We start from the raw sequence: 18,189 nt of genomic DNA, 5'->3' as shown, positions 1-18,189 counted from the left end.
TCTGTGGGCGGAAATGCCTTGTTGATGCCAGAGGTCAGAGGAGAATGGCCAGACTGGTTCGAGCTGATAGAAAGGCAACAGTGACTCAAATAACCACCCGTTACAACCAAGGTAGGCAGAAGAGCATCTCTGAACGCACAGTACGTCGAACTTTGAGGCAGATGGGCTACAGCAGCAGAAGACCACGCCGGGTGCCACTCCGTTCAGCTAAGAACAGGAAACTGAGGCTACAATTTGCACAAGCTCATCGAAATTGGACAATAGAAGATTGGAAAGACGTTGCCTGGTCTGATGAGTCTCAATTTCTGCTGCGACATTTGGATGGTAGGATCAGAATTTGGTGTCAACAACATGAAAGCCTTGTATCAACGGTTCAGGCTGGTGGTGGTGGTGTAATGGTGTGGGGAATATTTTCTTGGCACTCTTTGGGCCCCTTGGTACCAATTGAGCATCGTTGCAACGCCACAGGCTACCTGGGTATTGTTGCTGAATCTATCCATCCCTTTATGACCACAATGTACCCAACTTCTGATGGCTACTTTCAGCAGGATAATGCGCCATGTCATAAAGCTGGAATCATCTCAGACTGGTTTCTTGAACATGACAATGAGTTCACTGTACTCAAATGGCCTCCACAGTCACCAGATCTCAATCCAATAGAGCATATTTGGGATGTGGTGGAACGGGAGATTCTCATTATGGATGTGCAGCCGACAAATCTGCGCCAACTGTGTGATGCCATCATGTCAATATGGACCAAACTCTCTGAGGAATGCTTCCAGCACCTTGTTGAATCTATGCCATTTTTTTGTCTTTTGATCTGCCTCAATAATGTCATGAATTAGAAATGAAAATAGGGGTTTTCTCAGCACTTTTTCGATGAGATTAAAATATAGATTAATTAGATCAATTGATTAGATCAATTAATTACAGATAATAAATCTCACAATTTAATCGCTTAACAGCACTAATATATATATATATATACACATACATACACAGACGCTCCCCAGCTTACGGACGAGATACGTTCCAAAGGATCGTTCGTTAGCTGAATTCGTAAGTTGCTTCAGTAAATTGAACTGGAGAACTAAAACTTTAGATTTAATCGTGACTGTTCCGCTCAATGAAGCTCTGCCTCCGCTGACCACGCATCCTGGTCAGCGTTTCAGCAAATAGCTGAATAGCCTCGAGATGCCACAAGATGGCAGCAAAATAAATACAGACGCTCCCCAGCTAACGTACGAGATACGTTCCGAAGGATCGTTCGTTGGCTGAATTCGTTCGTGAGTTGCTTCAGTACTATATTTTGTATGGAATGTATGTTTAAGGCGTATATAAGTATGTTTAAGGTTTATATAAGTATAATAAAATGAAGTTTAACTTACTTTTGGAAGATGTACTCGAAGGCTTAAGGACTAACGACGATTGCACAGTTTTCTTCTTTTTCTCATCATAAATGATGCAGTAGCACTGTATGGCATCATTCATTTGATTTGCAACCTTTGTGCAACGTTCAATATTTGGGTCTTGCTGCTCGAAGAGTGCGATGGCTTTATCTATGAGCGAAAACCCCTCGGCCAAGAGTTCCGTCTCGAATTTCTTCATGGGGACAGGCGTTTCCTCTTCCTCCACCTCCTCTCCCAGCGCCTCACGTCGGTATTAGCGGCTGAAAGAAGCACTACAGTACTCGGAAAAAGGCGCGCAATACAAAATCTAACTTACAGCATCTCTGTCCGAGAACATTTTTCGACATACCTGTACCCGCAAAAATGTTCGTATGTACCGTTGTTCGTCACTCGAATGTTCGTAAATCGGGGAGCGTCTGTATATATATATATATACATACATACATACATACATACACACACACACACACACACACACACACAAAATTTACATTAATGTATATATATTTCTATGTACGCTCTTTTTATTTTCTTAATGCTTTGCCAAGGTTTTGGATTGGGACTCGAACCAAAGACATGGACTATTGCTAATTATTCATGACCGCAAATAATTGGAATCGCTGCTCTGGTAGTGAGACGTCATGGACTGTCTAAAAAAAAAAATCCATGACATTGCTAGGTTCTGCGGTTTTCACACCATTCTGAATGTGGCTTTCTGTTCTGAAGTGGATCTCGCCACCAGTCAACTATGGGTGTGCACAACAAGAGTGTGGAGCTCTGTTGGCTGGCCATGTTGAGGAATGGGTACTTTGCAACCTCTGAGTGATGTAATCGTGTCATGATCTCTGAATGGGTGCCATTGTACTACTGCTGCTCGGCCCCGGGCTCTCAACCACACACCACAAAGAGCCATGTGTCGGCAGCGATGCTAAAAAAAATGTCATTTACAGACCTCGCTCAGGGTTTCCAAAAGCATCACTGCTTTGCTGAATGTGTGAATGGCTTTCAGGCCCAAGTCACATAATCTTCAAATTCATCAAAATGGAAACAAGTTGAGATTTTTTTTCATTATGGCAATGATTATGTACCAGTTTTGTTTCAAGATGTTCCACTAGTAGATCCGCAACATGACTTTCCTTTTGCCTCACTCTGAACTCTCTCTGAACCCAGAAACACACTAAGCATACAGTACATGCCCTGTTTAAATCGAGTTTACCGCAAACTGAACTGACATAATTCCAGAGGAGATTCACATGAGCTAGGCACCAAAAATGTCGTCGTCATAATTGAAAGAGCTGGATTAGTTTTGTAGTTGAATACCTTGAGAAAAATGGTAACAGACACAGACAAACTTGATTGATTTGAGGAAAATAAGAAAATCTCCTATTGCAGGGGAACATGATGCTCCGAGCAAACGCTGAAAAATATTTACCTGAAAATTGAAATCTAATTATCTTAAGAATGCATAACATTATATAAAAAAAAAAAAATCATCCATCCATTCTCTGAACTGCACAAATCCTTGCAAGGGTCGCGGGCATGCCGAAGTTTGTCACAGCTGTCACTGGGCGCGAGGCGGTGTACACCATGAACTGGGCGCCAGCCAATCACATAAGCACGGAAATTGACAATTTACAATTCTTATCGTAAAGTCAACGGTCATGGACAATAAACATTTTAAATCAGATAGCCAGGGGTTGAATTGATATCGACAATGATTGGGATGAAAATCAGCATCCTCGAAATTCCTACCCACAACTATGGTCGCGAGCTGTGGGTCGTGACTGTAAGAACAACATGATCAGGGACACAAGTGGCCGAAATAAGTTTCCTCCACAGGGTGTCCAGCCCTCCTTTCAAGAGTGAGTGAGACGCTCCGTCATGCGGGAGGGCCTCAGGGTCGAGCTACTGCTCTTCCCCATTGAGAGAACCAGATAACCAGGTCCGGCATTTAGTTTGGATGCCTCTTGGATGACTCCCTGGCAATGTTCCCTCTAATTTTCCATGCTTTCCATGGTTGTTCGTCTCTGTGTGCCCTGCGATTGGCTGGCAACCGATTCAGGGTGTCCCCCGCCTACTGCCCGAAGACAGCTGGGATGGGCTCTATATATATATATATAAACTGTCTTTTAAAAGTGAATTCAACAAAATGTCAGCCTTTTAAATAATTTTGTGATAATACTCACCATTAATGTGAATGGTTTTCCATTCCTCATGATTGCTAAAAATCCAGCAAAACAAGCGGAATTATAGTCAGCTTGCCGGGTCCATACGTGGAGTTGCTGCTGGCAAGCTTGCCCCATGCTCACTAGCTTGCACGCTGCCCTTGCGCTGTCTCTTGCAGGGTTTTTTTATGCGAACGTAGCAACGTAGCATGGCGCATGTCAAAGTGCCGCTTTACATTCGACCATTTCATCGATGGTATTTTGTCATTGCAAATCAGATACACCGCAGAACCTGTTCTCTCCACAAAGGCGAATCCATCAAGCCATTCGTCCTGAAGTCTACCATACTCGTCATCTTTTTTTCTTTTCACCATTTTATTCGTTTAGGATTAACTTTGAGCTTATGACCGAGCGGGCTGATTCAAAAGGGGGCGGTTACATGTTTCCGCAGCAACGGCAACATAGGCCAGTATTATCCAATCAAAATTGCTCCTGGAGCCAACTGCAGCCCCGAAAAGGAAATGAGCAGTAAGACATTGATGGATGGATTAAACAAGTGAGAATATTTTGTTTTATCTGCGAGCCAGATGCAATCATCAAAGAGCCATATATGTCTCGCGAGCCATAGGTACCCGACCCGTGTTAAGGGGGATGCTGTGTTTGTGTGAAGGTTTACCTTGTGCAGGTTCCCTTTAGAGTCTCCCAAGAATGCAATCGTATGTGCCGCCCTCATGCTCACTGCTACAGCTGTCAGTCGAGCGGAGGGGCTATCCAAAATGGTTTCAGCTTCCACAGCAATCCGACTACCCATGGGACTGGGTGTGTGATCAGAGCCGCAAGGGTACCTTTCGAGCGTGTTCTAAACGAGAGAATATCAACAGTCACTCAGGGGTTATATGAAATAATGTCTCACAGAACATGTACAGTTGCAAGAAAAAGTAAATGAACCGTTTGGAAACACTTGGATTTCTGCATAATATTGGTCCTAAAATAAGATGTGATTTATGTCTAAATCACAACAGTCGCTTCTACCAATATCACACAAGTTTTTATGTATTTAGAGGACACACAATGCAGGGAGGGAATAATGTGAACCCCTCGTATATCGACTTCTTTGAGAGCTAATCAAATTCAGCAGTCAGCAAAACTAAGTCCAATCCAATACAGATTGGTGTTCGCTCTTCTGTAATAGGTCTGATGTGAACCAGGCAAGGCACAAAAAAACTCGTAATATACCAAAATGTCAACAGCATGATGAACAGGTCTGTCTATAGTAATTTTAAAATTAACCAGAACCAGAATCATCTTTATTGGTATGTCAGAAACACACAATTAAATTGAGCCACTCACAGTGTTACAGCAACAATCAATTATAAGTACAGAGCGTTGTTAAGCAATGGCATGTACCATTAGTGCGGTAGTAGCGAACACTGACAGCTGTGCAAAAGAGGCGCAGAGTCGTCAAGCGATATAGAGTGATCAGTATTACAGTAGGTAAATATGATCCAATGACAGTCGTGCAGATGATGAAGAGAACTGTCACACAATTTAAAGTAACCTGTCGTGCACTAATTCTGACACAGCACATTAGAGGAATCTATGAACAGAATGATATCATGTTTAAAGTTCCATTTAATTTGGGCCTGTCTAGACGTGTTGTGCATTTAGCGCCCCCAAATATCTGCTCTTTGAATCCACAGTAATCACATTACCGCAAGAGTACGAACAGATAGAAGGAGGCTAGACTCAACAGTTTAGGAACGAAGTGTTTTAGAACATCAAAGGACGGTCTGGGAACTGGTCGCGGCCCATGCGACCATTTGTCATCTGCGAAGTCTGTGACTTGTTTATTCGTGGGAGACGTAGTATCTGTGGTTCAAAGCTTGACAAAAGCTAATCACATCGCTGACCGAGGGGCCGGACTGGGGGCGTGGTATGCAAATGTCGGGGGCAGTGTCTTTCTTGTATTTTGCGTATGTAAAAAATAAAAGACCGATGAGGAGCACGATGTACTTTGAATGTGATCGCGGAGCAAATGCCTGCCGTTCGCTCTGAGAGGTCCACTCCCGTCGGACTGCACCAACAACCTTCCCTGAGTCAAGTTCTTCTGTTTAAACTTGTCCAGGTATACTGTATCTCTGACACAGCAACAATTTCGCAAATATGCAGACAGCACTTTAAGCGTCCAATAAAATGGAATATTCATCAACCAAAGTTATGCAAATAATGCGGAGCGATACTGTCACAACGGCGATGTGGAAAAATATGCAAACATTTTGTAAAAATGCAACCATGGAATCATGCGTCAACTGGTTGAATGGCAAGATGGAAGTTGTATTGGAATGTTGTTTTAGAACTGCATAGTTCCATAGCGACTATCTGAGAAAGAGAGCCGGAAGAGGTGATAACCAGGAGAATTTTGCCAGCCCTTGCCTTAGTTCTTACAGCGTGCATGTCCTCAAGAGTGGGGAGTGAGTACTGATGATCTCCTTGGCATTCATAACATAAATGTCTGATGCAGTTGGATTTTGTCCTTCATTGTGGCAGCACCAAACTAGATTGTGATAGATGAACACGTGTCTCAGTGACTACTGTATTAAATTGTCTCAACAGCACCGATTGTGGGTTGTACATGCTCGGCAGCCGCAAGAAGTACATCCTCTGCTGGGCGTTTTTCAGGATGGTGTTGATGTTAGCCTCAACTGAGGTCCTGAAAGAAGGTAATTTCGAGGAACTTGAAGGTATCAACATTTGACACAGGGCGGGTCTCTCTCTCTCGCGTATGAGGGCAGCTTTACGATGTTAAATGTCCAGACGTTGCAGCCATTGGACAGTGGATTCATTAGGTGCTGTGAGGTTCAAGTTGCCCTCTGGTGGTCGATGAATGGGACAATAGTAGATGAGATGTTCTGCAGTTTTGGGTTCTGGTCCAAAGTCGCAGAATGGTGATTCGACGAGTCCCCATCGGAACATATCGTTGAAACGGCCTACCCCAGTTCTTAGGCGGTTGAGACACAGGGCGGGTGTGGCAAAGTACGTCCACAATCATCTCCACCGTCTTTGCGGTGTTCAGCTCCAGAGTAGCAGCCACTTCACTTCCTGTAGATATGCAGACTTGTCACCGTCATCGATGAGGCGGATGACTCGGATGTTGTCTCCAAATTTCAGGAGTTTGACATCTGGATGAATTGAGGAGGAGATAAATACTTAGGGGACTGAGTGTGTCTGATGTTGCTTGTGGATGATCGTGTCACCCATTATGAAGCTGAAAATCAGACATGTCAGACTCTTGGCCCATGGGGCCACTTCCTGCCCACGCAGCAATTTTCTCCAAAATCAGCATGGACTCAGCCCAACGGGCATCAGCACATTAAGTGGTGATTTTTAATTGGTAACTGCAACCTCAGATTCTCCAATGGTACATAGTGAAGCTCCGATGACATAAAATGACTAATCCTGTCAAAAAGGCCAGAAAGTGATCTATTCTGAAGAGAAATATGTCAGTCTTTATTATTTTTAAGTGTCTTAACCATTGACTCGTGTATATGCATTGGACAGGAGGGAAGTTTAGTACATGTGATTTCTGCATGTGCAGTGATATGTGTGCCTCACTACTTTGAGTTTGTTCAGCTGTGTGCATCAATGTCCAGTAAGTAGTGTCACTCTGACTCATGTGAATGCAAACAGATTGTTAGGATGAGTGACAGTCTGGTTTCAAAACAATATTTTGTTACCAGTGTTCTGTGATGTTCTGTAACGTACCCGTTGCCACTCATTAACGTTACTGTCGGTTCACTGAGTAGCGCATGTGTAAAGTGTCTTTGCAGCTTTTCATTGCTTTACAACCTGCATTGTGTCGTAATTGACTGCCTGTATTTTTTTACTGTGTAATTGTGCAAGCTGTTTTTTTACACTGCAGGGGTGTCAAACTCATTTTTGTCATGGCCATATTTTAGGTTCCACTTCCCTCAGAGGGCCGTTATGACTGAAACCATATGAAGAAGTCAAGAATAATGGTTCACTCAACTTTTGTTTAAGTTACTGTCATGATGGGTTTGGTAACAAGAAAATGCTTACAATATCGTGCTTAGTTATTACAGGTGAGAATTTTGGTACAGATTTTAGCTAGCATCATGGAAGTTGACATGTTTGATTTGCTTTTGCGGGCCACAGACAATGAGTTGGTGGGCCAGATCTGGCCCCGGGGCCTTGAGTTTGACACCTGTGTTTTACAGCATAGAATTCTGCATCCTGATTGACTAAGGTACCATGTGCCAATTTGAATCCATCTCCTCCATTCCATGTCTCCTGTACAAAATAATAATAATAATAATAATGAACAGCTACACCATTTATTTTGTTTATCTTGCAAAGATTTTAACTTTAAGCATGTTTAAATACAATACATCCTGATTTATATCGCGCTTTCACAACAGCTGCAGCTGGAACAAAGCACTTTACAAAACAGTTAACATAAAGAAAATAACAAACACAACACATAACATAAATAAAAGAGAAATGTGAGAAAATGTTCATGGTGAGGTTTGCAGGCTTCAAATATATAGTATAATTGTTAAAAAAAAAAAAAAAAAAAAAAAAAAAGAAATCCTTCATTCTGGATTCCACCTACCTCGGGTTATTTTTGGAACATAAAGAGCGCGATAAACGAGGCACCACCGAACAGGTGGTAAAGGCAAACATCGGTCAAAGTGCTTTTGTACTACTCTTCCAGGTGAACAAAATCCACATCACATTATTCAGTATTAGTAGCTACGCAAAAATGGCCGAGAGAAAAGTCCATGCTGATAACAGAGCCTTTCAAAACCGGTGGGAAACTGGGTACATGTTGACTTTAATTACAGTTAGCTAATTTACTGGACTGTTCCAATATTATATCCCATCTGTTTGAAAACATATTCATGTTCACAAAAAGGTTGTTTTTTCAATAAATGTTTATCCTCTGGCCCGCAACCTCAAGTGTACTTTGAGCTTTGAGGTTGACATCCCTCTCATAGCTCCACTGGCAGGATCCTCATGTAGGTCCCTGCTTCGTCTGGCTTTTCCAGGATGAAGTGCAGCACCACGTTGACTGCATCATCCACCAAACTTTTTGCTCGGATTGCAAATGGCAAGGGGTACAGCAGGGGTCCAATGACGCTCTTTAGGTGGTCCACCACGAGGTGTTAAAAGCACTTCATGACCACAGAAGTCAGAGCGACAGGGCTGTAGTCGTTCAGTCCCGATATTGAGTGTTTCTTGGGAATTGGGATAACGGAGGAGCGTTTGCATCTGCTGCAAGGACCTCTTAAAGATCTGCATGAAGATTGGAGCGAGCTGCTCAGCACAGACTTTCCGCCAGGGAGACACGCCAGCCGGCACTGATGCATTCTTGATTTTTGTTGATTTAAGAACCATCTAATGACAGGAAAACTAAGAAATGTATTGGTAGCTTCATTGATCAAACACTTTTTGGAAGCATTTGCTGTTGAACTACTAATTAGACCCATCAAGTCATCAAATAAAGTACTGCACTAAAACATTGAACCGTTAGTTACATCTGATCAAGAGTTCAGAGATAAAAGTGATAGTGAATTTTAGGTTCATCCTGAAACTTGACCCGAAAAAGCTGAAACTCCTCAACTTTTTGTAGTTTATATGTGCTCCAAAAAATGCGTAAGGTTTAGACGTGCAAAAAATTATTTTCTTTTTTTTTTCCCCCGACACGGTGTTGTTACCTGTCCACTGGTGAGCATTACAATCGGACTACAGGCAATTATTTCTCTGTTTTTACTCGAGTCAACCTATCTGCTTAATGCTGCTTATTCTTTATAACCTTTGTAACTGCAGTGACAATCTCCTTGATTGACTGTGATTTTAACCAATGTTTCACTGATGCTTGAAGAAAAATGGATTCATAACATTTTAGCGTTATGAATGTTTTATCCCAACACAAATGTAGAACGGATGCTAAAGCGAGTTCTATCAATAATTCAAGTGCAATTTAAGAATTTCAGTTCTCTTGGGTCTTTAGTGGGGATTGATTCCGTCACTTGTGAAGAAGACTGATTGAGCCTATTTTATTTATTATATGGGGGAACATTGTTGGGAGAAACTATGAAAGCACATGCAGTAAAGACTGCATTTGAAGAATGGCAGCTTCAAGCATATCATGAATATTTATTACTATGAATACATGATTTTCAGTCTGGCTGAAAGCATAAATTCTGGTTTAGTGTGATTCAGTGTCTCATCTGATGGCAGATTAGACGGCCGTGGCACATGCTGACAACTGTCATGCAAGCTTCAATCGCATGTGCATTCTGGCAATAATACCACTTCTAACCACAAGAGATGGGACTTATGAGGAGGCACTTTGGCCATGTTTAATGTCAGTTCAAACGCCTGATCTTCAAAAACAAAGCATGTTCCAAAAGGTTTAGTCAAGGGATCAACTCTCACGCAAGAAACTGTCTTTGCGTAAACTGCCCAGGGACGAGGGCACTATTAAATTAGAATTTAATCACTCCAGAAATTTGTGTTCCAACTCAACTATATCTGTCTCAGCACCTTAACACAGACTTTTTTTTCTAAACACACTATTCATCCACTCTGTACTTGATCTATTCCCAATTGTCATATGGCTTTCTGTTTAAACAGTAAACAGAGGGTCTCCTTAAGGTACGACAACGTTCTGCTCCTTTGGCACTGCAGCACAAATTTCGCAGTTGTAAGTTGGCACCCACTGTAGTCTGTCTACACTAACACAGTCATGACCACGATAAATATTAGTATGAAAAACAGTTCGAGCATAGTCGACAAATAAAATCGCCACATGCTTTTCACAACCTTGACATGTCTTGTCGAGCCGTTGTAAACCAAGGACCTCCTGTCATAGAGACGTAATAATACAGGAGAATAATGTTGTGTTTCATACTGAGAAAAAAAAAAACACCAGACAGAGTACACTACTGAAATACTGTAGCAGTTCTTACTTGATAATATGTGCCTCCTATGCCTTAGCGTCACTGTTGCTGATTATCATTCTTACAAGCCGTTGTGTGTCTGGTTTGGATTTATCTGTCCTTGTCTAGTCTTGTTTGACATTGCTCCCAACGTCAGTTACAACGCTCAGATTGATTCATCATTTTTATTCAATTAGACTGACATCTTCCCTCCAGCATTTTTGTAAGGGGCTGCTGGCCAGTGCTGATCTACGTCATTAATGTGAGAACAGAGGAACGGCGTAAGGTGTGCAATTCAGACAAAGATGCTCATCCAGCATGAAGTAGTAATTTCATCGCAGCAGTGAAAAGGTAAATCGAATTCAGACGCCCCTCAGTAGTTGCTTGGGACACTTAGTAGCAAGTGCAATTGATGATTCACAAACAAAAAGAGTCCACAGTTAACTTGACCCAACTTTTGCAACTTCATGAGCTCATGTTTCATTGTGTTTACCAGAGATCGCGCTCCATGAAAATTAAGGACAGCACTTTTGGATTAAACTTCATGGGGAAAGGTCACAGTTTAAGGTTTTACTACATTTGCCCCCTGCCACGAGCCTTCTGCAACTGGCGTTTCTACACGTTTGTCCCTTGCATGTAACAAAGTAAAAGGTACTAAAATATTAGCGCACCCCACAGTATGGTGCAGTGCAGTTGCACAACATTTAATATAAGTACATCCATCTATCCTTCCATTTTATGATCCGCTTTATCTGCACAAGGGTCGCGGGGGTGCCGGAGCCGATCCCAGCTGTCTTGGGGCAGTAGGCGGGGGACACCCTGAACTGGTTGCAGGGCACATAGAGACGAACAACCAGCCGCGCTCACACTCACACCTAGGGACAATTTAGAGTGGTCCATCAGCCTGCCATGCAAGTTTTTTGGAATGTGGGAGGAAACCAGAGTACCCGGAGAAAACCCATGCAGGCACGGGAAGACATTCTCCACAAAGGAAGGTCGGAGCTGGTATCGAACCCATGACCTCTGCATTGTGAGGTCGACGCGCTAACCGCTCCATCACCGGGCCCCTTAAAACAAGTACAATCGCATTAAATGAAACACCTGTCATTGAAAACATTATAAATATTTTTGACACTAACGCTTTGCATGCAACATATAATGAATAATACAGTATTAACATGCAGGAAGGAAGGAGCTCATTATGCTCGGACAATGTTGGCTGCAGTGTTTATGTTGGTAGGGGATCATTAAATCTGGTATAATGCACCTCGAACTTGGGATGGTAATTAAAAACTGGTTCACTTTGAGAAGTGGGTCCCAAAGAGTGGTGATGTTTGTAGAATACTGTAACTATTTTGGAGTGCAATATAGCAATGTAGTGTGGCTAACTCCGAGAACCAATGTGATTTGCAAGACACATCGATTATCCACAATTCCCTAAGTAGTGATGAGGGAAATCTACAATTTAAAATAATACAATATGAATTATAAAAGTGAAGAGGATTATACCATACGGCAGACATTCTTATGTTGTACTATAGATAGATAGATGCACACACACACACACACACACACACACACACACACACACATTTATAAGAAGAAGAAGAAGAAAAAAAAAGAAGAATAATGGCAGATTACATCTCAGCAATCGAGAGCATGATGACACAATGCTTTTTAAATGTATTTTTTGTTTGGTTAACTCACCTCTAGCAGGTTGACACATTTGGATTTGACTTCGTATTCAATGTAGGCTGCCTCCATTCCAGACTCTCTGCCCATCTTTGTGTAACACAGGTCTCTGGTGGAGTTAATCCTGCGGTCCACATCTTCCAGGTTAAACATGCACAGGGCAGAGTCTTCACTGGGTCGATTTGATGAAGCCAGCCGAGTGGAAAAAACACCAAGAACAATCTCAGACCCTTGACTCACAGTGACATCTTTGGAGAATGCCAGCTGGACCGCTTGAAGGAGATTGTAATTTTTTCCTGCCCGGGAACGACACGTCAAGGGCACCTCCACATACGAATAATAGGCTTGATCGTCCAAACAAACACGAGAGATGTAGGTGCGGTATTCGCGTGATTTTGACTTAAGGTCTCGCCTGTAGAAGAGGAAGTACACATGATGATGGTGGGCGAAGGATGAGACAAAATGATGGTCATATTCAGAGAGGCGACCAGCCACAGCCAACTTTGCAGTTTCCTCATAAGAAAATATGGGTTCCTGGTCCAGGTTTCGTGTGGCGATGGGCGGGTGGCTGCTTGTGTAGCCTCGCCCTACAAAAAGAACCGGCTGCCTGTGCGGATGAGATTGAACGATGAGGCCAACAGTACTAACGTTGGGGTGATTAGCCGCCACGTATTGGGTATCCACTGGCGTCTCAGTGGAGAACAGCACCTTGTCGACAGAATCAAGACTTCGTTTTTGGCAGATACCTTGGTTGACACTGCCACAAGTAATGAGTTCCATTGAGTATGGGTTAATCAGCAAGAGCTTGTTGTGGTTGCTGGTGAGCCTTGCTTGAGGGCAGTTACTCTCTGTGACAGGAGGCAAGCACTCTCTGCTGTCTTTGACTGGTCCAGTGTGATCCTGGAGTTCGAGCTGCAGAAACTTGTCCAACTGAAACAAGTTGTCACGAGCTCCGACGTAAACTCGACCCACATTGGGGTGAGGATGCAAGGCCAAGTGCTCAAATTCGGTGTCGTTCCAAATAAAGGTGGGATAAAAGATAGATAGTGAGTCGGTTCCTTGTACAACAAAAGCAGGCTTAGAGTTAAGGCCCCAGCCAGTCGCTAATAGCACAAGAAAGAGCAGTGGTCGCACTGCTTTCACTGGAAGACGACATATCACCCACGGTGGCATGGCAGCAGATCTAATTGAAAGAAAAAAAAAGAAAGAGCAAACTTTTAACAGACTGTAACTTACATCCAATTAAAAAAAAAAAAGATAATTGTAGCTGGCATCAGTCTTTAGGTTTCCTCTGCAACTTGGATCAAACAAGAACTTACTTTTCCTATAGGTGGATTCACTTGTAGAGCAAGGGAAATAATACAGCCTCTTGAAACATGAGCGAGTGGCCTGGAGGAACTGTACAAACCAAACCCATACGCAACACTATACCGTATGCTCACTTAATATCTAGAATTTATAACACTGACTTGCACCCTTTCATTTTGGTGTTCTTTCTGCAGTTTGTTTTTGTATGAATAATGAGTGGGGAAAATCCCCTCCCGTAAAAAAAAAAAAAACCCTTATAATGTTTTCATGTCACCCTCAAGAAAAACACAGTGATAAACATTTTGACAACTCACCATTTGCTTTCTTTGTTGTTACAGGGGCATTCGATTTCTTAACCTTCCAGCAGTTGTTGCGGACATAATCTGAAACACACAGATAAAGACAACCTTGATAAAAGTTCTTTTTTGATGAAAGGTGACTTCCAGTCTGAGTTCTGGCAGAAAAAGCCATGCTATTGTCATGATTCGGTTTGGGACCAACAGGTGGCACTGTAGGGCTCTCCCTGCAGCTGCACACCTGTTGGTCATTAGGTAATTAGTGGCTTCAAAAGGACTCCCAGCCCGAGCAATCTTTGTCGGGTCATTGTTGCTTTGTGCTACTATCAAGTTTCATTGTTGCTTTGTGCTGCTGTCATGTTTGTTTCAGTCAGGTTTTGGTCATTATGTTTTATCTTCGGTTATGTGTTTTGTTTGATACTTTGTTTGTTTTGGATTTAGTTTTCTGAGTTTTAATACAATCTTTCAAGTACACCCTGCTCCTCCCTCCTGCCTGCTTTTTGGGGTCCACCACCTCGCTACGTGACAGCTATTAAGTTTGGACTCATTCACTGAAATACTTTTTAAATCATTGCAGACCACATGAGGCCATGGGAATCGTATTCCAATTTAAATTCCTTCACAAACTTACTACATCCTTTTTTGCATGTAAAGAAAGCCCCCAATAAGTAGTGTCAATCCAAACGGGCTTTAAGTACCCTCCAGTGAGTTGGTCCCAGGAAAAGATCGTCACTCATTGCTAGGATACAATATACAAAAGGTCTTTAGTTTCAGAGTCCAAGGCCCCCCTAACGCCCAAAAAAAGAATTTGACTCCTTAGAGTTGGGTATATTCAGTTTGTGATCAATGTTTTTTTACTTTATCAGGACCTCAAAGAAACATAAAAAAAACAAAAAAACAAAAACGCGATCATTTACAAATTCAGAAACATTTTCTGTTGCTTCATCACCTGTCAAACTCAAGGCCCGACGGCCACATCTGGCCCACCACATCATTTGATGTGGCTCGTGAAAGCAAATTATGTGCATTGTCCTGCTTACCAATACGTCACACATTTTCAATGTAGGCAGGTCTGGACTGCAGGCAGGCCAGTGAAATACCCTCACTTTGTTACTAGAAAGTGTTGTCGCACGTGCAAACTGTGGGTTGGCTTTGTCTTGCTGAAATAAGATGGGGCATCCATGAATAAGACGTTGCTTGGATGGCAACATATCTTTCTCCAAAACCTGTATGTACCTTTCAGCATTAGAGGTGCCTTCACAGATAAATTACCCATTGCATTAACACAGCCCCATACCATCACAGAAGGTGGCTTTTGAACTTTGCGTTCATAACATGGTTCTTTTCCTCTTCGGCCCGGAAGACACGACATCCACCATTTCCGAACTGTATTTACTGATAATGGTTTTCTGAAGTGTTCCTGAGCCAATGTGGTGATATCTTTTATACAGGTGTATGGGCTGTCTCAGCGAATCTTCAGCTTCTTGATCGCGGTATACACCTTCAGACGCACACTTCCCACAGTCATTCCGCCAACCTAGATTTCAAAGTTTCCAAATGATTTATTGTGCCCTAATTCTAGAAATCCAAATCAGGATGCACAATTCCAAACAATATTCTTATGGACAACAATCTACAATAAACCAAATGTATGCGGGGAAAAGTCTGCGGTCAAAAAACTATATGATCACTCTGTCTGTCAAACAAAACTCTTCCTGGTACCCCGCCCGCATACGCCCGCATACACATGCCTGAACAATTACCTGATCAGTGACCTGATTCACAGCACAGGCCTACCATACCATCAGCATCACGTAGGAGGCATGGTCATTCCAATACCCGTAATACGCAATAACTTTCAACCTGACAATATGCAATAACAATAATAATAATAATAATTGAAACATAAATATCATTGGATGATTATCAACAGAAATCTAACATAAGGCAATATAAGATAAGATAACCTTTATTTGTCCCACACTGGGGAAATTTGCAGTCTACAATAGGAAAATGGGGAGGGGGTGGGGGGGAGAAAAGAAAAAAAAAGTGCTGCATGCACAAAATAAATCTTTCAGAAAAAGAACTGTACACAGTATACAATGCAATATAAATATAAGTTGCATATATGCATCTTATGCATACATGAGGTGGCTGTGCTATTTACAATGGTTACAGGTTTTCACGCATGTTTATTCAGCAGTTTGACAGCAGTCGGTAGGATCGAGCGCCGTTATCGCTCCTTCTTGCAGCACGGGTGTAACAGAAAAAAATATGGCTTTTACAACAGGAGTGCCCAACGTTTTTTGCCCGAAGATCTACTTTTCAAGCAGCAAACCTCCCGCGATTCAACGCGTTACCGCACACATACATAGGCAAACACATGCGCATACGCACACAAACAATGAGCGAGGTATGCAAATCTTACTATCCATTTTACATGATCTTTTTACATAACTTATACCACAATAATAAATAAGGCATATAATTAAAGTCGCTGCTTAAAATACTGTGAATGTCCAGTTGGAAAAACTTAGTGGTAACATTTTGCCATAATGCTATAATTACGGTGTCTATGAATAACCTTTGGATCCGGCTTCAAGGCTACAGTAGCTATATAACTCAATGCTTGTCATCAACTCTGTTCACCAAAGGACGCATGGCTATTTATATTTAGATGTGTCATTTTCATATCTATTAGCAGTTCAGTGGTTTAGATAGGCAAGAGGCAGATGACATCAGAAATACAAAGCAGCACACAAACCATTATGGACTATGTTGTTGGCTTTGAACATTTTTTTTCTGGTGGGCATGGCGCAGCAGTTGATGGACTGTGTTCCTCATAATCACTGCATTAATCTGGCCAGTGGCAAAGACCTGCTACAGAAAAAAAAATCCAGTTTCCACAGAGTGAGGGTTATAGAGTTGGTTCACTTGTAATGTAGAGGAACTGGATGGGTAAGAGGAAGTCACCATGGTTGTTAAAGTTTATGGGCCAAAGAAAAAACCCTGGCTACTGATCTTGGTCACGAGGGAGAACAGATATCTGGATCCCAGAAATTACTCAACTTTTAAGTGGAACTTTTTTTCCCCATCGTAGTCAATGAAATTTGATTCAACTGAAGTAATTACATGTTGCCATATGAGCGAGGTCGGAATAGATGTTGAAGGGGACAAATTACAGCAGGTAGCAAGTAATCAAATCAGACAAACAAAAACAAAGCCAGGTGAAACAATAAATAAAAAGCAATAAAAACCATAAAACACTAAAACTATTTCTCATGCTGAGTCAAAAGGCATAAAATAAAAATGTTAAAAAAATCTGATTATATGAACATAATTCTGTACATAAAAATTAGCTAATGTTTCATTTGGGGCGGCCCGGTGGTCGACCAGTTAGCACATCGGCCTCACAGTGCAGAGATCGATTGCAGCTGCGGCCTTCCTTGGAGTTTGCATGTTGTCCCTGGGCCTGCGTGGGTTTTCTCGGTTTCCTCCCACATTCCAAAAATATGCATGGCAGATTAATGGAACACTCTAAATTGTCCCTAGGTGTGATTGTGAGTGTGAATGGTTGTTCATTTATGTGTGCCCTGCGATTGTCTGGCAACCAGTTCAGGGTATGCCCCGCCCACTGCCCGAAGACAGCTGGGACGGGCTCCACGCCTGCGACCCTCATGAGGATAAGCGGATTAGAAAATGGATTGATGGACGTGTAATTTGGCAATATGTTTGTACCTGTAAAGTCAGAAAACAAAAACATGAAGCCATCATTATCTGTTTTTATTTTCATGAAGTGGACCCCGGCAATAAAATTTAGTGAAATCTGACTAATGACTTGACTTGCTTGAAATTTGGACAACTTAAACTTGCAGATACTAAAGTATGGTCACCAACATGGTGCCTGTGGACAGCATTTTGCTCCCAAGGACCATATGAGTGTCCTGTTCTAAAACTAGTTCAACAGTAATAGGACACTGATTTCTTGGGAATGTTGGGGAGCGACCATTTAAAAATAAGGTTGCATGGACTATACCGGTAGCGGCCCGGTATAGTCCAGTGGTTAGCACGTAGACTTCACAGTGCAGAGGTACCGGGTTCAATTCCAGCTCCGGCCTCCCTGTGTGGAGTTTGCATGTTCTCCCCGGGCCTGCGTGGGTTTTCTCCGGGTACTCCGGTTTCCTCCCAGATTCCAAAAACATGCATGGCAGGCTAATTGAACCTCGGTGTGAGTGTGAGCGCGAATGGTTGTTCGTCTCTGTGTGCCCTGCGACTGGCTGGCAACTGGTTCAGGGTGTCCCCCGCCTACTGCCCGAAGACAGCTGGGATAGGCTCGAGCACCACCCCGCGACCCTAG

General features: G+C 42.5%; 1 protein-coding gene across 1 annotated transcript in view; it reads right to left on the bottom strand.

The window, feature by feature from the left end:
- plxnb1b (plexin b1b) overlaps window positions 1–13,932 on the bottom strand; it is a 93,150-nt gene extending 79,218 nt beyond the window's left edge. The window contains exons 1-3 of the mRNA XM_019890583.1: window positions 13,851–13,932; window positions 12,244–13,411; window positions 4,251–4,433 (exon numbers count right to left, since the gene is read on the bottom strand). Coding sequence (XP_019746142.1) covers window positions 4,251–4,433; window positions 12,244–13,401 — 1,341 coding nt within the window. The 5' untranslated portion in view covers window positions 13,402–13,411; window positions 13,851–13,932. The remainder of the gene's footprint in view (window positions 1–4,250; window positions 4,434–12,243; window positions 13,412–13,850) is intronic.
- Window positions 13,933–18,189: the final 4,257 nt, after the last annotated feature.

This window comes from Hippocampus comes, unplaced genomic scaffold (assembly GCF_001891065.2).
Source record: "Hippocampus comes isolate QL1 unplaced genomic scaffold, H_comes_QL1_v1.1 scaffold438, whole genome shotgun sequence".
In the NCBI taxonomy this organism is placed as follows: Eukaryota; Metazoa; Chordata; class Actinopteri; order Syngnathiformes; family Syngnathidae; genus Hippocampus; species Hippocampus comes.
The sequence above is the reverse complement of the archived record's forward strand: the minus strand, read 5'-3'. Positions and strand labels throughout refer to the sequence as shown.